The 18,420-nt window shown below is 37.7% G+C and overlaps 1 protein-coding gene across 1 annotated transcript in view; it reads left to right on the top strand.

Annotated features, from left to right (window-relative positions):
* The first annotated feature begins 235 nt into the window (after window positions 1-235).
* Window positions 236-18,420, top strand: part of COL5A2 (collagen type V alpha 2 chain) — a 197,924-nt gene continuing 179,739 nt past the window's right edge. Inside the window, exon 1 of the mRNA XM_027865920.1 lies at window positions 236-643. Within this exon, the coding sequence (XP_027721721.1) occupies window positions 550-643 (94 nt within the window). The 5' untranslated portion in view covers window positions 236-549. The remainder of the gene's footprint in view (window positions 644-18,420) is intronic.

An 18,420-nucleotide genomic window follows, 5' to 3' on the forward strand; every position in this document is an offset into this window, starting at 1 on the left:
GGGTGGTATGTTGCCTCCCTAATGACTTTCTCAGCTGAAGGGGTAAAAAAAAGAGGGTATGTGTCTGGGGGGAGGGCTGAGAAGGGAGAGCAGGGCTGGGTGGGTAATAATACGATCCTCTTTTCTTCATCCAGGCATTTCTCTTCTCAAATAAGTTTTGTTCTCTTCTTAAGATACAGCAGAATAGGGTTTTAAAACAAATGTAAAAGGGAAAGTTCAAGGCAATAGGGAAGCCTGTTCTGATTTGGTTGTTTACCATCAATCAGACCGTTGCTTGGCAGAGACTGGATGATTATGAGCCTGAACAAACTAAAAAGGGGCAGGAAAAGAAGTGGAGGCAGCATTCTTCCTATTTAAAGCTGCATCACTTGAAAAAAGTGTTCTCAGACCGTGCTGGAGCTGGTGCTGAAAAGGGGGGCTTGCAGCTTTTGCCTTGGGGCTGGTGCTGAAAGGAAAAGATCCCCCAGCTGACTTCATGGTGCTAAAATAACCTTACAATTTGCACTTTTCACTGCCCAGGAGGACACACATGTCTAATATTTAGACGTGATGGCAAACTGGGTGGAAGCAAGGACTCTCTTCATTCTTACTTTTTTATTAGGGCAATTTGTCTCAATAAAAGCGCAGGACGAAGGCGAGGATGGTGAGTTTGCCTTTTGCTTTTGTGTGTGTGAGTGTTTATTGCATGGACTGGTAATAAGTGGAATGTTTAGCCTCTGGAATACAGAAAATGAGACTGCGGTGGGGTGGGGAGATGTTGTTCTGCTTTGGGTGCTGACAAATTTGCACCTGAGAAACTGCTCAGAAGAGACCCAGGAGGGTTCTGAAGCATGGGCTCTCCGGGGCTCCCCAGCTCCCCAGCTTCTGCTGCTTCATTGTTCGGCAAACACTGACCCAGGGAAGGACATTTCTGTGCTGAATGTTTCTGGGAAGCCCTAGGAAGAATCATGCAGCCTGACTGGGAAGAGTTGAAAGTTTGCGACAAAAGGAAAGCACTAAAATAAAGGCGATTTTAGAGCAGCCCGGCTTTCTGGGCTGGACACGAGTCTGAATTCTTTGAGCAGGGAGAAGTTGCTGCAGTAACTTTGTAGGGTGGAGTTCTTCTACCCCCCCCATACTTAACTTAAGTTGCTTCCTAAAATTCTTTGTTTAGAGAAACCTTTGTTGCAACCATGAGCTTTTCTAGACTTCTTCGTGTCCTTGCCTTGTTTCTGATTCTCATTTCTTTTCTCTCTTCACTTATGATGTTAAACTCATTTTTGCTTTCAAGAGAGAGGCTGTCCAGTTTGCTTCTCTGACAGCAATTGATGGAAACCAGCTTGCTGTAGCAGTGAGTGGTATTTTCCCACCCTACTGACTAGATTATTTGGACAATGATAGTTAACTGTAGGATGTCGGATGGCAGGAAGCAAACATACTTTGTGTATGTCTCACTTGGCCTGGAGTTAAAAGTGTCAGCATTTCCTCCAGTACACATTGTTTTAAGATAATCAGTCTCACATAATTGCCAAATGTGGCATTGTAATTTGGCTGTGTGTACGTGAGGATACCTTTGGGGTTTTTAGTCCTATAATGACCAATGATTACTGAACTGTAATTTTCTGTTAAGTCTGAAGCTTTATTACTTCCCCCATACTACACCTCCTTCCAAATCCCCCCTTCCCAGGAAAACTGCTCTCTCATATGCTATCAATTAAGCTCCCCAAATAGTTTGCTGTAGATTCCCATCACAAATGACTGTAAAATCTGAGACTGCCAAATTAAACACAAGATATGTTACATTCATTAGCCAATTCCTTAGGCAGCTCAATTTTTATTTACTACTCATTTTTCACCTCTTTTTTTTTTAAACTGACATGGAAGGTAGTTCAGGGGCTGAAAGTTTTAGCAACTTTTGTGTATTAGTAGGTTGGTCAAATGGAAAATGAAAACTTTGGAGGGAACACCCAGCAGTCTGTGAGGAGCCCCATAGAGGGGGCACTTTCTGCAATCTTGGATCTGTTATTTTATGTGATTGTCATAAAGTGGGACATTCTATAAATGGTAAATCAGCAGTCCCTTTGTAATGGCACAAGTAGCGCGAAAGGCTTGGGAAGGTACAGAAAAGAGTTCCATAGAAAGGGTATGGGGGCCAAAAACAAGGCTGAAAAATTGGAATAGAAATTCTGCTTACTTTAAGGAACAGTTGAGTAACTTCTTTTGACTTAGTATCTAAGGTTGAAAGCATTAAAATCTTTACAGTCATATGCTTACTGATCATATGGGAACAGGTCTAATAAAGTAATGAAAGACATTTTGAAAAAAAAAATAGAAGTTTAAACCATTATTTCCCTTGACCATAATTTAGAAAAAGTCTACAACACTGTTAATGTTGCTAAAAAAAAAAAAAATTAGTGTAGTTGTCTTTAAACCATGAACAGGGTTTTATTTCCCCTAATCATTGATTTATATAAATCTCAGAAATGGGATTCTCAGGGCAACAAAATCCCAGACAACTCTCATATATCACATTTAATAGAAAACATGTAACCAATTACAGAAGGATCATAAAAAAGAAAATCCATTTTTGTCTAGAGAATCTATTTAATTAAAAATTTAAAAGACCTGATTTAGGCCAGTAAAAGAGAAATGTTCAGAAATCAGAGCCTTTAGCTGTGTTTAATTGGTGGTGTAGCTGCTGACTGTCGGGCCTTGGCATATGGCTGCATGGCTCATGCACCCTGCAATCTCTTACTTCCCCTGCTCAGACATGCCACATACACATCCCGGGGGATTGCTTAACAACACTTTTTAGGTGTCAGAGTTTAGAAACTCTCTGTAAATTCTGTTTTAAGGGAGAAAAAAATGGATGAATTCTTCAATTAAAAAGCAGTGCTTAGGACACATGTGAAGAATGAAAATGCTTTATAAATGTTTGCAATGACTAAATGATCCACTAGGACATTCAATTAATGTAGTCAAGAGTTTTTTCATGAATCTATCCCTTTTGAAATACAAAGCTCTGTTGCAACATGTTAGAACAGTTTTTCCAAATGTTTTTCCACTCATGATTTAAAGACACATTTTTGTACTGTTGACTGTGATGGTTTGTGAGAAATTTAAAACATAAATATGCTGCCTCTTTGACAGAATTTCTCTTCTATGAAGTTAGTAGTAAATAATTGTCTTTTGGTGGTACTTTTAGGGAAAAATTGCAATCTTTAAGCATACAGTAAAGGCAAAGATGTGCTAAAATTAGGGCCTACCTTTTTTTTCAATAGTTCCAAATTAAATCAAGTTAATTGAGATAAAGGTGTCAATCTTAGTTGTTCAAATGATTTTTTCCTTAAATTTTCTTAAATTTACATGTTTTGTATAAAATAAACTTCCACTGTATTTAAAATACAGATTTTTTAAAAAATTCAATAGGCCAGAAAGCTGGGAAACTGAATGTTTTCGGATATTAGAAAAAGGAAATGCTTAGTAAAATACATTTATAAGAATAACTAATAATATAACTTATAATCATCTGGTCAAGAAGTATTTATTGATTTCCTATTATGTGTCAGACGCTGTATGAAATAATAGGGATACCAAGAAAAGCAAAAATAGTCCCTGTCTTCAAGGAGCTTACAATCTTAAGACTATAGACAGCCTACAACTATATATAATCATGACATACAGAGGATAAATTGTAAATAATAATAATAATAGCATTTTAAGTGATTTAAGGTTTACAAAGTGTTTTCAAATATTATTTGATTTTATTGTCATAACCACCTGAAAGGTAGGTGCTATTATCATTATCCCCATTTTCAGATGTGGTAACTGAAGGAGACGGAGATTAAACGATTTGCACAGGGTCACACTGCTAGTGTCTAAAGTCAAATTTGAACTCAGGTTTCCTGACTCCAAGTTCACTGTGCCCCCTTGGTGGCTGACATAATCTCAAAGTGAAGGAGCCAGCATTAAGAGTGTCTAGTAAAGGCTTATTTACAGAAGGTGAGATTTTAGCCAAAACTTGAAGGAAACCAGGGATGCCAGGAGGTAGAGATGAGGAGGGAGAGAATCCCAAGCCTGAGGATGAGGGACAGCCAATGAAAATGAAGAGTTGTGAGATAGTGTTTTGTGTGAGGAACAGAATGGAGACCAGTGTCACTGTGTTCTACAGTACACATAAAATGTAAGAAGATTGGAAAGGCAGGAAGGGGCAAGTTAATGAAGGGCTTTAAAAGCAGACAGAGAACATTATATTTGATGCTGGAAATAATAGGGAATCACTAGAGTTTATTGAATAGGAGGTGTGACATGGTCAAACCTGCCCGTTAGGAAGATCATTTTGACAACTGAAAAGAGGATGAACTAGAATGGTAGGAGACTTTTGGACACTGAAACCATATGAAAGTCTATTGCAATACTCCAGGCAGGAGATAATGAGGACCTACTCCAGGATTTTGGGTAGGTAAAGTCTACATGGCTTAGTCACAGAGCCTACAGAGGCTGTCTTGCCTTTAATGCCATAATAGTTAACATTTAAATAGCACCTAATATGTGCCAAGCACTGTGCTAGTTTCTCATTGGACAAACCTAGGAGGTAGTTGCTATTATTTTACAGATGAGGAAACTGGGAAAATAAAGGTTGAGTGACTTGCCCAAGGCCGTGCAGTTGCTGGGTTGCTGAAGCCAGATTTGAACTCAGGTCTTCTTGCTTCCAGAACTGACTCTTTATCTGCTATGCCACCTAGCTGCCATGTGAGAAGTGGAGAAGCAGTAATTCTTTGTTGTTGTTTTTTAGTTGTTCAGTCTTGTCCAACTCATTGTGACTCCATTTGAGGTTTTCTTGGCAAAAATACTGGAATGGTTTGCTATTTCCTTCTTCAGCTCATTTTACAGATGAGGGAACTGAGGCAGACAGTGTTAAGTGACTTGCCCAGGGTCACATATCTCGAAAGTATCTGAGGCCAGATTTGACCTCAGGAAGATGAGTCTTCCTGATTTCAGGCCCAGCATTCAATACACCACGCCAACTAACTGCCCAACTGCTCAGCAGTTCTTTACTTCATTGTGAATTGGCATCCTGGGCTTGGCTCAGCTTTTGGTTGATAAGGCCATTTGAGTACCCCGGGGCTTCTTTTTTCTCAGTCTCATTTTAATGTAACATTTTCCTAAATTTCCTTGAATGTCTCTTACTAAAACACCAAGAATCTGCTGATTAACATATAGAATATATTAATAAATGTAATGAATACATGTAAAAAAATGAAAAAGCTGTACTTCATAGCTTCAGTTACTCATTCACACATGGCCCAAGTTGAGAATTAAGAAACTTATTCCCAACTGAAGCGCTACTTGAAGTCTTGTGAAAACTGAAGTGTTGTATGTTGTCCATAGTAATGATCACATGTAGAATTAGATCTGGTGTTTCTAGTGGAGAGTTTGTAGAATCAATGGTTGGGATTGCTTTTTTCAAATACTGAAGCATCTAAATGAAACTGAACCAGTTTTCTCTTTTTTTGTTCCCTGGGGCAGAAGTAAGAATAATTTTGGTGAAAAAGGGGCATCTAGAGCATTAAACAGAAAGAGAACATTTTTTCTTTTTTTTTTTTTTTTTTTTTTTTGAAATTTACATCAATCAGGGCAGGTAGGTGGTGCAGTGGATAGAGCTCTGGCCTTGGAGTCAGGAGGACCTGAGTTCAAATCCAGCCTCAGACATTTGACACTTACTAGTTGTGTGACTGCAAGTCATGTAACCCCACTTGCCTCACCAAAAAGCAAAAAAAAAAGGTCAATCTTTCTGTAACATATATAATCTATATGTAGTCTATATTATATAATAATATGTACTTTACAAATATAGTCTGTGACTGGAGTTGGTGAAGGAGTAAGAGTGGCTAAAAGGGTCAAGGTCATAGGTTTAATTTCCAATTCCCATGGCCAATTGAATTCCAATTTTCTGTGATCACAGACTTAGTCCTTAATATTAATCAGCCATCTTGCAAAGGCGTATCCATGAGAGCTGATTGTTAAATTTTTTCAGGTGAGAATTTCTGTCTCGGAAACCAGAAAATACTACAAATAAGGGATTGATTTACTATTTTTCCGTTTGTTTGTTTGTTTCTAGATTTAATGAAGTGATAGATGCAGATTAAACTTAAAAATGTTTTGTGGATACATTTTTTCCTCCAGAAAGCCTGTTAAACATTTATTAGTACACCACTGGCTAGAGGTCACTTTAAAGAGATATCAGAGTGAGACCCTGACTGGGCATGATCCTATCACTGACAGGAAGGTTATGAGCTAAAAACTTGGGAAGCTATGAATTCAATTTGAAGTACACATTCTGATTAAACATTTTGAAGGTCAGCATTGGTTCCCATGTTGAGAAGACAATATTTTGTTCCCACCCTAAATTTTCTTGATTTTATGTTAGTACTATATACCTTCTTGCTCAGTCTTCATAACACTAGTATATTAGCACCTCATTGATAACACTTCTGTTCATCTATCCATTACAAGGCATCACTGCAGTGGTGAGCCCACTTAGGGAAGTGTCCAGTGTGGGTCTACCTTATGCAGAATTCCATTCTGTAGCCATTAGTATTCTAGTGAAATCTAACATAATTATTCTTGTCATATGACTTCCTTAAGTTCACAGAATCACAGTATTTCAGAGTTGGAGGGACCTCAGGTTTCAACTGGTACAGTAATTCCCTCTACAACATTCCCCACAAGAAGTCATGCATCCTTTACCAGACCTTCAGTGAGGTCTTACCCACCACCAACTTAGTCATTCCATTTGACTTTTGAAAAATTCTGATTGCTAGAAATTCATCTCTTTGAAACTTCCACATATTCACATGACTATTTGGTTTTCCAGAGCCAACCAGACCTAGTCTGACCCCTGTGCCACAAGACAGCTCTTTTGATGGATATTATCAGTCTTATTCCCACTAAGCCATTTCTCATCCAGGCTAAGCATTCCCTTTTAATACAATTAAGTGAAATTCAATGACTATTAAGCACCTACTATGTATTAAGCCCCTGTGAAAGGAAGATGAAGTGACACAGTTTATGCCCTCAAGCTTATAGTTTAATAGGGGAATACAGCATGTATCAGTTAGGTATAATACAAAGTAGAATGTGATTGAGGCAAAGAGATTTAATCAAAGTGCTCTGGGAACATTTCATCCAGTGGCATAGGAGGAAGTGGAGATGAGGAAAGAATGTGCTCCATACACGGAAACAATCTTCCTGAATGCACAGAAGAGAGAAATGGCATGTTAAAAGTGGGAAAGTAATCTAGTTTGGTTGCAACATAGATTGAATAAAGATGAGTAATGTGCAATGAGAAAAGAAGTGGGTTAGAGCAGGATTGTAGAGGGTTCTAACAACGTAAGATTAAGATATTCATATTTTATGAGCAGTAGGGAGACATTTTTGATTAGGGAAGTGACATGGTTGCACTGGTTACTACGAAGATCATTTTGGCATCTGGGTGAAAGATAGAGAGGGGAGAGACTGGAAACAGAGAGATGAGTTAGGAAACTCTTCTAATAGCCTAGAGAAAGAATAATGAAGACATAACCTTAGCTGGTGGCATTAGTAGAGAGGAAAAGATAAATACAAGAAATTCTGTGGAGGTGGAATGGACAGGATTTGAAAACTCATTTAATGTGGGGCTGTGGCAGAAGGAAGAGTCATATTTTTATAAAGTTTCAAGCTTGAATAATTAGGAGGATGATGATATCATCAACAGAATGAGGAGATTTGGAAGAGAGGTAGATTTGAGGGGGGAAATGGAGTGTTCTGTTTTGGACATGTTGAGTTTGAGAAACGGGTAGCATCTTCCACAGGAAAGGTGGATGTATTTATAAAGTACTTTGAGGCGTCTTGATGAACGGATGGGATTGTATCTATAAAAGTGGCTATGCCACATTCAGCATCATCAGATTTTTTTCTCTCCACATACTTGATTCATTTAGAAAAGTGTAGATGGAGTAGGAAAAAAAAATTTTTTTTCCTTTTTGGTTTTATTTTGCTGGGTCTCTTCATGTACACATCATTAAAATTAAAGTCCTTAAGACTTTCAGTGTATAATCAGATAAGAGAATCAATAGCCTTAAAGATGAATTCTTATTACTTGATGAAATGTATTTTAATAGTTCACTTTTAAATTGACAACAAACATTATTTATGGAAGAAATACAGCTAGGTCCAGATTAGCATGAACAATGAATTTCTTGAAATGGTTGCATATATTCAAATTCTTGTTATTGGAATAGGTAATAATTATGCAAAATATGGTAATTGTTTCCATCCAATGGAAGTATGCAGTGTGAATTCAAATAATGCAATCCACTGCAGGAGATTCATTATTCACACTAAACTGGACATATTATTCATAAAGACACAAACATTATAGTCTTTTATGTCAATTTTCTGATTACTACAATTTTAATTGAATCCATAATTCTTCTAGTCTACCAGGACTAGTCTTATCTTCATAGTTGACCTTTCTCTGTTTTGTCTTCTTAATCTCCTACGTAGCTTACTGAGTCTTACGTCATTTATTCTTTTGAAAGTTCTCTCTGATTTCCCCTTTACATTCTATTTCCACTGCCTAAACCCCAATCCAGATCCTTCTTCTTTCATGCCTGGAGTACTGAAACAGTATGTTTTTGTATACTGTATACTAAAACAGTATCCTGAACTGTATACTAAAACAGTAGTATTATTTCCCTGCCTTTTGTTTCTCTCATCACCATTTAGACACTTTTTACAAGATTAAATTTCCTAAATACTTAAATAATTTAAGCATCTGAAATCTTGTCTACCAATTCTGATCTCAACACCTTCATGACTTAGTAGAATGTCTGCAAGAGTTCTTGTGGCCAGAAGCTTCATCACTGGTGATGAGCTGAGCTTCTCCAAACTTAGATATGTTAGTCCTCAGATGACATACAGACAGACATACATACCATCACCAGTTCACATTTAAAGCCTTTCCAGCTTGGTAGGACTTGCCAGACCTTGTACTCTGCTGGTATATTTCAAGAATCCAGGGTTACCTCCACGCTGTGATGAACCATTAGAATAAAAGAACCATATTAGAGTTAAGACTTTGGTGGAATCTTTCCTGTTTGTTAGTTTATTCTTTTCACTCTCTTTTTTATCATATCACACCCTGGATCAAACACCTACCACAGCTCCCCACTATATTTGATTCACCAAACATTTATTAAGCATTTGCTATATGCAAAATAATAACTTCTCTGTCTGGTTTTCAAGGCTTTCTGAAAATTGACTCCACCCTACCTATTTAGCCATATTTGCCAATATACTTTGTGGTTCTAATTTGGCTAGACTTTCTTTCTATCCTTTGTGCATATGGTGCTGTTTGCTACTTGGCCTTTATTCATACTGTTCCCTCTACCTGAATACCCTTACTTCTTTTATTTGTAAATTAAATTACTACTCATCCTTAAAGAGTCAACATAAAGTCTTTCTCCTCTATTAAGCCAACATTATTATGTTCTAACTACTCCAACCTAAAGTGACCTCTAAACTATTAATAGTCAATAGAATTAGCAGAGCATAATTTAAACTTACACTTTTTAAAAATTTTAAATTGTTTCATTGTTGTTAGCTTTGTCTCCTTAATTAGACTTTAAGTTTCCTGTGGCTAGGTACCAGAAAGGATTCTCTATTTTTCTTGTGCTTATCATAGTTTTAAGAATATAGTAAGTGCTCGAAAAAAATACTTGGTTTGTGGATTAATAAAAAGTCTTCTATAAAAAGCTAGAGACATCTCTTTTTACCATTCATTCATTCTTTTATTCAGCAAACATTTACTGAGCATCTATTATATAATGAGGCACTACATTGAGATCTTCAGGGAAATGCAAAGGTGTATTAGACATAGCCCCTCCTTTACAAAGAACCTGAGGAATTTATAATCTAGAATATCCATGAGAATTTGTTAGACATTTAGGTTTTTAATATGCATGCTTGTTTACATGTTTGCTTTATAGTGAATACATAGATAGTATTTATTTGATGTCATAATGGTATGTTAAATTGGATGAAATCTTATCACTTATCTAGAATTTTGACATGAATTTATTCTAACATGGCATAATGGATAGAAACCTGTATTGTATTATATTTATTATATTATATTGTATTGTATTGTATGGTATAACCATGGGCAAGACACTTAACTGCTTAGGAGTTTTAGGCAACTCTGAGGCTCTAAGTAAATGGATTGTGATCTCCATTGCTGTGGGAGCTCTTTCCCACGACAATGTAAACACAAATCTTTTCTCAAAGGATGGAATGCAACAGTCTACTCTGAATAGAATATTTACATGTTGGGATGATTTTAATTAAATTACCATTTTATTATGACTTTTGGGTATTTCAAAGAAAGAAAAGTTTGATCTCTCTCTACTATGCTGCTGTATTAACAAGCCCATTTTAAATAATTCAAAGCTAACATTCAAGGATAGTAAAAATGCTGTCCTCGCTATGAGTCATTCTGTTTTTGAAGCTCCTCTTTTTTAAAGATACGCTCATGGGAGCAAGCAATATGACAGGATTGCCAAAAAAGTTAATGTGATCTTGGACTGCATGAAGAGGGGCATTGCATCCAGAAATAGGGAGGTCATTGTCCCACTGTATTCTGCCGTCACCAGGCCTCATCTGGATTATTGTGTTCAGGTCTGGGTGCCATGGTTTGAAAAAAAGACATTAATAAACTGGAGAATGTCGAGAGAAGGGCCACCAAGATGATGAAGGGCCTGGATCAATGATGCATAAAGATCACCTGCAGTATTTAGCCTGAAGAAATATGATACAGGGGAGATATGACAGTACTTGAAGAGATCTCACATGAAGGAAGAATTAGACTCTTTTTGCTTGGCCCCAGAGGGCAGGGCCAGCAGTAATGAGTAGAAGTTGCAAAGAAGCAAATTTAGGCTTGATGTTAAGATAAACCTTCCTAACTATTAGGGTTGTCCAAATGTGAGATGATATGCTTTTATAGGTGGTGAGTTCCTCCTCCTTGGAGGTCTTCATGCAAAAGCTGGATGATCAGTTGCTATATATGTTATAACAGAAACTCCTTTGGTGTGTGAATTAAGTTCAATAGCTGCTAAGATTCCTTCCAAATAACAGATTCTGTGATATGATTTAGATATAGCTTATATTGGTCATATGTTACCTTGCCCTTCCAAGCTCTCTATCTGTTTCTGTTTCTTTCTTCTTCATCCAACACTTTCCTGTCTCTTTCTCTGTCTTTGTCTTTGACTGCCTGTCTTTATTTCACACACACACACACACACACACACACACACGACTTTCCTTGGTTGGTCCTTGTGCTAGAAATTGAAATACCTTTGATCATCAGTGGATTCACTCCACTTTCTGAGGGCACCTCATGCTTTCCCACTATCCCTGTGAGCTGCAGGGTTTATTTTGCACTTGGAAATTATGACAGTCATAAAAGCCTCACTCGGCACTGAAAATTGGAAGCTTATTTTCCACTCTGTGTGTTACTCTGGGTCACATTTGGAATGTAGGGAATTGCTTCATTGCAAAAGGATTTACAGGCAGTTCTCAGCTCTATTTGGATACAGTAGTGGGGGTGATCATCTTTTCCCAGACTTCTCAGCATGTTTCTTCATATTCCAAAGAATTGTTAGTTTACTTCACTCCCAGGAGACTTTTGTAGCTTGATTTTAGAAAGCAGAATCCAATATCTGATTCCCAAGCTCTCTTCACATTTGGGGTTTCCTTGCTTTCATGGGCATTTGATTTCCCTTGTATTTTCCTAAGTTTTAAAACTGCAGTGATTTTAACTTGGAAGAAGTGATGCATTTGAAATTTGAACAGGCAATAAGTGCATAGCCACCAAATTCCTTAGCTACAGCATTGGCTCTTAGGGGCTTTTGTTCTGTGATCTTTCTTGTATGGGGTTGGGGAAAGATCATCACACTTGAAATCAGTATTTGATTTGAGACCAGTGATCACCATTTGGGAGCTATGTGACCTTGCAGTTATTTCAGTATCTCTGTCTGACATGTAGATAATGATGCCTCTAATGTCTACAGCTAGCGTTTCTGTGACAATCAAATAAATTAATATATATGAATCACTTTTATGTTTTAACATAAATCATGCACAGTAGTGGCTCTAAATTAATTAAGTAAAGGATCATTTGGATTAATCTCATATTAATTTTTAAGTATTTCTAAGTTTTAAGGACTTTTCATAGACTTTTTCTGAGGTAGCTGTGGTACCATATCTAGAACACTGGGCCTAGAGTCAGGAAGATTTGAGTTCAAATCCAGCCTCAGATACTTACCATCTATGTGACCCTGAGTAAGTTACCTCAGTTTCCTCAACTATAAAATGGGGATTATAATAGCTCTGCCCTAATAAGTTTGTTCTAAGAATAAGATGGTTAAATAGTTTGCCCAGGGTTATACAGCCAGCAGTTGTCTGAGACAAGATTCAAAGGTAGGCTTCCCCAACTCCAAGTCAGTCTCAATATATCTACTAAGTCATACTCTATCTCCAAGATCTTTTCCATTTCTAAGAGTCTGTGATTCTATGAATCAAGGATGAGGGAGGGACCTTTTTTGAGTCATGGAGAGTTTTGAGGGCACTTGTCTGAAAAACTAAATCCAATTTTTCCATGCTCACAGATTTGCCAGTGAGTCAACCTTCCAGAACACCACCCCCACATTCGACTTTCCATCTATCATCAAGAAAGTTCTGTAGGCAAAGACTCAGGAGAGTGAACAGCACCAGCCCTAAGTGAAAAGATGAAATAGACATGTTTGGTTTGAACAATTCTCTACCTGTCTTTATGGTACTCTCCTTTCCACTTCTCATGCCATTCTCTGGTTGTTTAGTGTCCACACCTGTAGAACCGCAGGGTAGCTTGTGTCCCCTGACAGGACTATACCGAAGTGGGTCCCAGTCTCTTGTACTCTTCGCCACTCCTTTCTAAGTATTAGAAATCTGAAAGGCTATGTAGTATAATCGAAAGAGTTCTTGATTTTGAACCAGCATAAATGATTTCAAAATTTAACTCTTGTTATTTGCTAACAGTGTGCCATTGAGCAAGTCACTTCCCTTCAAGAGTACTGGCCTTGGAGTCCGGAAGACCTCAGTTAAAATCTTGTCTCAGATATTAATTAGCAGTTGTGACTCTGGGTAAATCATATAATCTCTCACAGCCTGTTTCCTCATCTGTAAAATGGGAATAATTAAAGCACCCATCTCACAGGCTTTGACTAAATACTAAAACTTAAGAGTATTGTATAAATGAAGCTATGATTATGATTGTTGTTGTTCTCTGAGTCTCAGGTTTTCTTGCCAGTAAAATGAGGATGATCTGATCATCTCTAAGGCCAATCCCTCTCTAAATCTATGGTAAATTCATCCATACTATTACCTTTACAAGTGAAATATCTGAATTTTTATTGGAAGCTTCTGCCCATAATATTTTGCCCCCATAGGAGTGACTTTAATAAGGGCACAGTGCCAGGATTAGTGGGAGAGGGACTTTTGAACAGACTTTTCTTTCAATATACCTCAAATCTCCCCACACATGCAACTATCCTTTTGTCTACACCTCAGGTTGGCTTTGAGATAGAGGCTGAAGAGAATTAGTCCTCTTCAGTGATGGTAGGAATTCCCAGAACTCAACCATAACTGAAGGAAAACAGTAGTAGAGAACTTGAAAGAGGTAGGATGACATGTGCTAACTTGGGCCTTTTTCTTATTTCTGTCTGACCATGGATACCAGTTTGTCCTATCTCAACTCTCAGATAAATTAAACTACTCCTGGAAGTGGAATGGATCTGTTCATGATAATCTCTTTGCTAAATAGGAAGCTAGAATACAGATGCGGTTTTGACAAGATTCTTAAAAATACATTGCATGCTTCATAACCCCAGATGGAGAAGGCTTCATTTTTTTATGAAAAAACAACATGGAAGATTTTCCTCTTCCTTAGGGTTGCTGCAATTTCTGTAGCAGGTTGAGAAAAAATTAAGGCAGTAGACATTTGTGGCTGCCTGATGGTCCCAAAGCCATGAAAGTCCCACCCTTATTGCCTGTAACCAAACTTACCTACCATGGCCAGCCAGGTTCCTTTCCTGCCATACTTCCCAAGATGGGAATTTCAGAGTGTATGCTGGCCTCTTCTGCTTGATTTGCTCTCTTATCATCCTCTCTCTTTGAAATCAATGAACAGGTAGTTCCAGTTGGCAACCACACTTGAACTGAACTTTATATTTAAGAATATGGAAATCAGATGTGCATGGAGAGAGAGGCAGGCTCCTTGAGAGGAGTCAATCTGCTCAGGCACCCATGATAGGATGGACCTCTAAGTTGCAATCATATACAAATCTAGGATGACCGCATATAAACACAAAATTCCTAGTGAAATTTATTGAGTACTTCAGGTTATTTTGGGAACTTCTGAACAGCATCCTTGTTCTCCTCTTATGGATCTTATGAATGTTTTTACTAAACTCCTTAAAAAGTCTTTTTTTACGATTGAAACTGTATTATTGTTAAAAGGAAATTCCACTTCTTTGATCTACTGACCCTGAGTATGTGGGAGAAGAGCACATTATCCTGAACCAAGCCCTAGCTGAAAAGTCAGGAGTCCTGGGTCATTACTCTGGCACTAACTGACTGAGAAATCTTAGCCTTTCACCAAAATAGGCTTCACTTATTTTCCTTTGTAAAAAGTAAGAGTAGAACTAAGTGGTCTCAATGTTCTTTTCATATTCTGTGACTCTATGATTTGTGGTAGTGATCACCACTTTCATACACTGTCAACCAAGTAAGCAGAATAGGTGGTGGACTGTAAGGGGAATTCCATAAAGCCCCCCTGACTCCCAAAACACTTCCCCTGCCTAATTTACTTATATTTCAGTTTTTACAATTAGTTTCATTAAAGTCAAGCCCCAGACAGGGTCTTTGTCCCAGGTGAAAACGCGAATGGAAGAGGATTGAAGGCAAAAGCAGGAATGTGGAGGTTGATTTAATTGTTGCTGTTCAGCCTTTTAAGTCACGTCTGACTCTTCATGACCCCATTTGGGGCTTTCTTGGCAAAGATACTGGAGTGGTTTGCCTTTCCTTCTCCAGATGAGGAAACTGAGGCAAAGAGGGTTAAGTGACTTGCCCAGAATCACACAGCTAGTAAGTGTCTGAGGCCAGATTTATACTCAGGAAAATAAGTTTTCCTGTCTCAAGGCAGCTATATAGCTGCCCCATTAGGTATGGTTTAATAGCCTCCATTTCTATTTGAATTTGACATCACTGATCCAGTCAGTCCCTCTCAGTTGACAGATGACACTTGAACTCAAGAAGGGTTGAGTGACTTGCCCACAGTCACAAAGTAATAGGAGGTAAAGCTGTATTTTGAACCCAGGACCTCTGATACCAAACCATTGCTCTTCTATACCATCCTAAGGTCCCTTTCAACTCTAAAAGTCAATGATCCTATGATACCTTAGTGTGAATGAATTTAACAAATCCTTTCTGAAAGCAGGTTTTGACAAGGAGAGAGAGATGAAAGATATAAGGATCCTTCGGGTTTGGGGGTAAAGGAAAGGTCCAAAATTGGGTGATTGTGATAATCACCTTAGGTTTGACTTACTTTGCCATTTTGCCCAAGTTCAGCCTTCTGTCAGTTCTGATGTAGATAAGGTAAAACACTTGATAAACAAATAATTTTTCCTTGTATCTCTTAAGTGTATTATGATACAGTAGCAAATTTATCCTTTAAATTACCAGATTTCTTATAGGTAAATACTGTAATTAGTTTGTACATGAGGTTTGAATGGAGAGAGGAAGCAGATTGAGAGTGTGATAGGCAGTGAGGAGATTTATGCCCTACATTAAAAAATCACTGAATATGGTCTGCTCCTTGATAAATTGGCACTGATGGACAAAGCCTCATTTTCACTGCTCCAATACTCTATTTTTTTCCTTTTCAAGTATTATTTTTCTTTAATAATATTTATTCCCTTCCCAGTTACTTGTAAAAACAATTTTTTTGTTGTTGTTGTTGCTCGGCAATGGGGTTAAGTGACTTGCCCAGGGTCACACAGCTAGCAAGTGTTATGTGTCTGAGGCCGGATTTGAACTCAGGTCCTCCTGAATCCAGGGCTGGCACTCTATCCACTGCACCACCTAACTGTCACCATAAAAACAATTTTTAACAATTTTTTAAAAAAGTTTTACTTTCAAATTTTATCCCTCCCTCCCCTAACCCCTCCCTGCAATGGTAAGCAATCTCATACAGGTTATACATGTGCAATCAGGTAAAACAATTTCCATATTAGTCATTTTGTGTGAGAATACTTGAACAAAAAAATTAGAAAGAAAGGAAGGAAGAAAGCAAAAAGAAAGAAAGAAAGATAAAAATTGAATGCTTCAATCTGTATTCAGACAATATCAGTTCTTCCCTTGAAGGTGGATAGCATTTTTCAGCATCAGTCCTTTGGGGTTGTCTTGGATCATTGTATTGCTGAGAATAACTAAGTCATCCACAATTCTTCATCCTCCAATAGTGTTGTTACTGTATACAATATTCTCCTGGTTCTGCTCACTTCACTTTGTATCAGTTCATGTAAGTCTTTCCAGTTTTTTTCTGATACTCTTTATGAGGAATACCATGTATGTGATACATACTGACATAGTAGGGAGCTATGTTTATTTCATTTGTTTTGGGACTCTCTCTCTCTCTCTCTCTCTCTCTCTCTTTCTCTCTCCCCACATTACTAACTCTATAGTAGAGGCTTGTGCTTCTGTTGCTTGGGATGAATAAGCACCTAAGATTCTAAATAACTTTGTTAATATGAAATGCCAGAAAAATGCTCAAGAAGGACCAGATGGAATCTTCTCCTTTTAATATAAATCAAAGAAGACCAAAGTAATTTTTCAGAAACAGAAATCTCATATTGGAAGCAGGAACCAAGAATCTACTTATGCAACTATCTAGAAACATATCTCTTTCCAAATGCCAAAGCAGGTGTCCATCAGGCAAAGATAAGAACAGCTACTTCAAGACTAAGGAATGAGCAAAACAGATGGAAAAACAAAACATGATTTTTCTAATATGACTGTACCGCTGTCTTTCCATAAGCAAAAATGCAGGCTTGCTGATGGAGGGCTCCAGCCAGTATTTCTATGCCTTTTAGGCCTTTCCCTCTCCCATCAGGAAGCTTGTCCGAGAATCAAAGCTAAGGTCTAAGGGCCTGTTTGTGATGCAATATCTCTTTTCCTCTGGGTTAGAAGGTGACACTGAGGCAGATATTTAGATCTTGTGAACAATAATCATAGTCACCAGAGCCAAGATTGCAAGTGGGGAGCCCTCTGTTCACTCAGGTCACTTTTGTGTCTAGGATGTTTTGAAAAACTCCATTTGTATTCATGTAGATGCTCAGAGAAATAGATGATTAGAAAGAAAAGGATGTTCCTGACTTTGGTTGTCATTTTCTCTCATGGAAGAATTTTTGAAATAGTTTCTCAGGCACAGTTCAATTCCATTTGTGAAATGAGTAAAATCCATGGAGGAATCCCATGCACCTGCCTAGTCCTAACATATGAATACATTGGTTAATCTGAAATTTTTACAGGATGTGTTCCACATAAATGAATTTTTACAGAAAGCTGAACTTCACATTTTAAAGCACCAATCCTTTTTGTTTTACATAGTACCATACTGTTTTCAAAATAAGATGTAATGCAGTGGGGAAGCGACCTGTTATAATGGGTAGAAGGGAGCCAGGAATCCCTGAGTTTGACTCCTGCCTAACTATAACTAACTAGCTAACTAACTAAATGTATACATATGTGTGTGTGTGTGTTTCTATATCTATATATCATAGCTAACTATGTCAGCATGGATGGACAAATCAATTTATCTTTTTGAGATTCAGTTTCCCCATTTGTAAAATGAGGATAATAATTATACTGGCACTCACCTCCTAGGGTTGTTGTGAGGATCAAAGTACTTTGTAAACCTGAAAGCCCTATGTAAATATAAACTGCCATTATTATTTTATGTGGTCCCTACAGTAATACTGTGAGGTACACAAGTCAAATATTAGCTCCATTTGATAGATGAAAAGCTGAGAACTGAAGAGGTCAATTGACTTTTCTAAGGTTGCACAACTAAACTCTGTTCTATCATGCTGCCAACTGGGGAGGATTTGGGTGGGTCGTATGTGAGAGAGTTTTACAAACTATAATCCACTCTACAAATGTGAGATGTTAACTATTCGTTATCTTCCACGTCTTCTGAATATCAATTGTTAAGCAAAACTGTAGAAATACCACGTAGATGTGGGTTCTAATTCTGGCTGTGCTGCTCACTGACTATGTGCCCTTGGAAAAGTTGCCTAAACTCTG

The sequence above is a fragment of the Vombatus ursinus genome, unplaced genomic scaffold, assembly GCF_900497805.2.
Source record: "Vombatus ursinus unplaced genomic scaffold, bare-nosed wombat genome assembly UNPS02014779.1, whole genome shotgun sequence".
NCBI lineage: Eukaryota > Metazoa > Chordata > Mammalia > Diprotodontia > Vombatidae > Vombatus > Vombatus ursinus.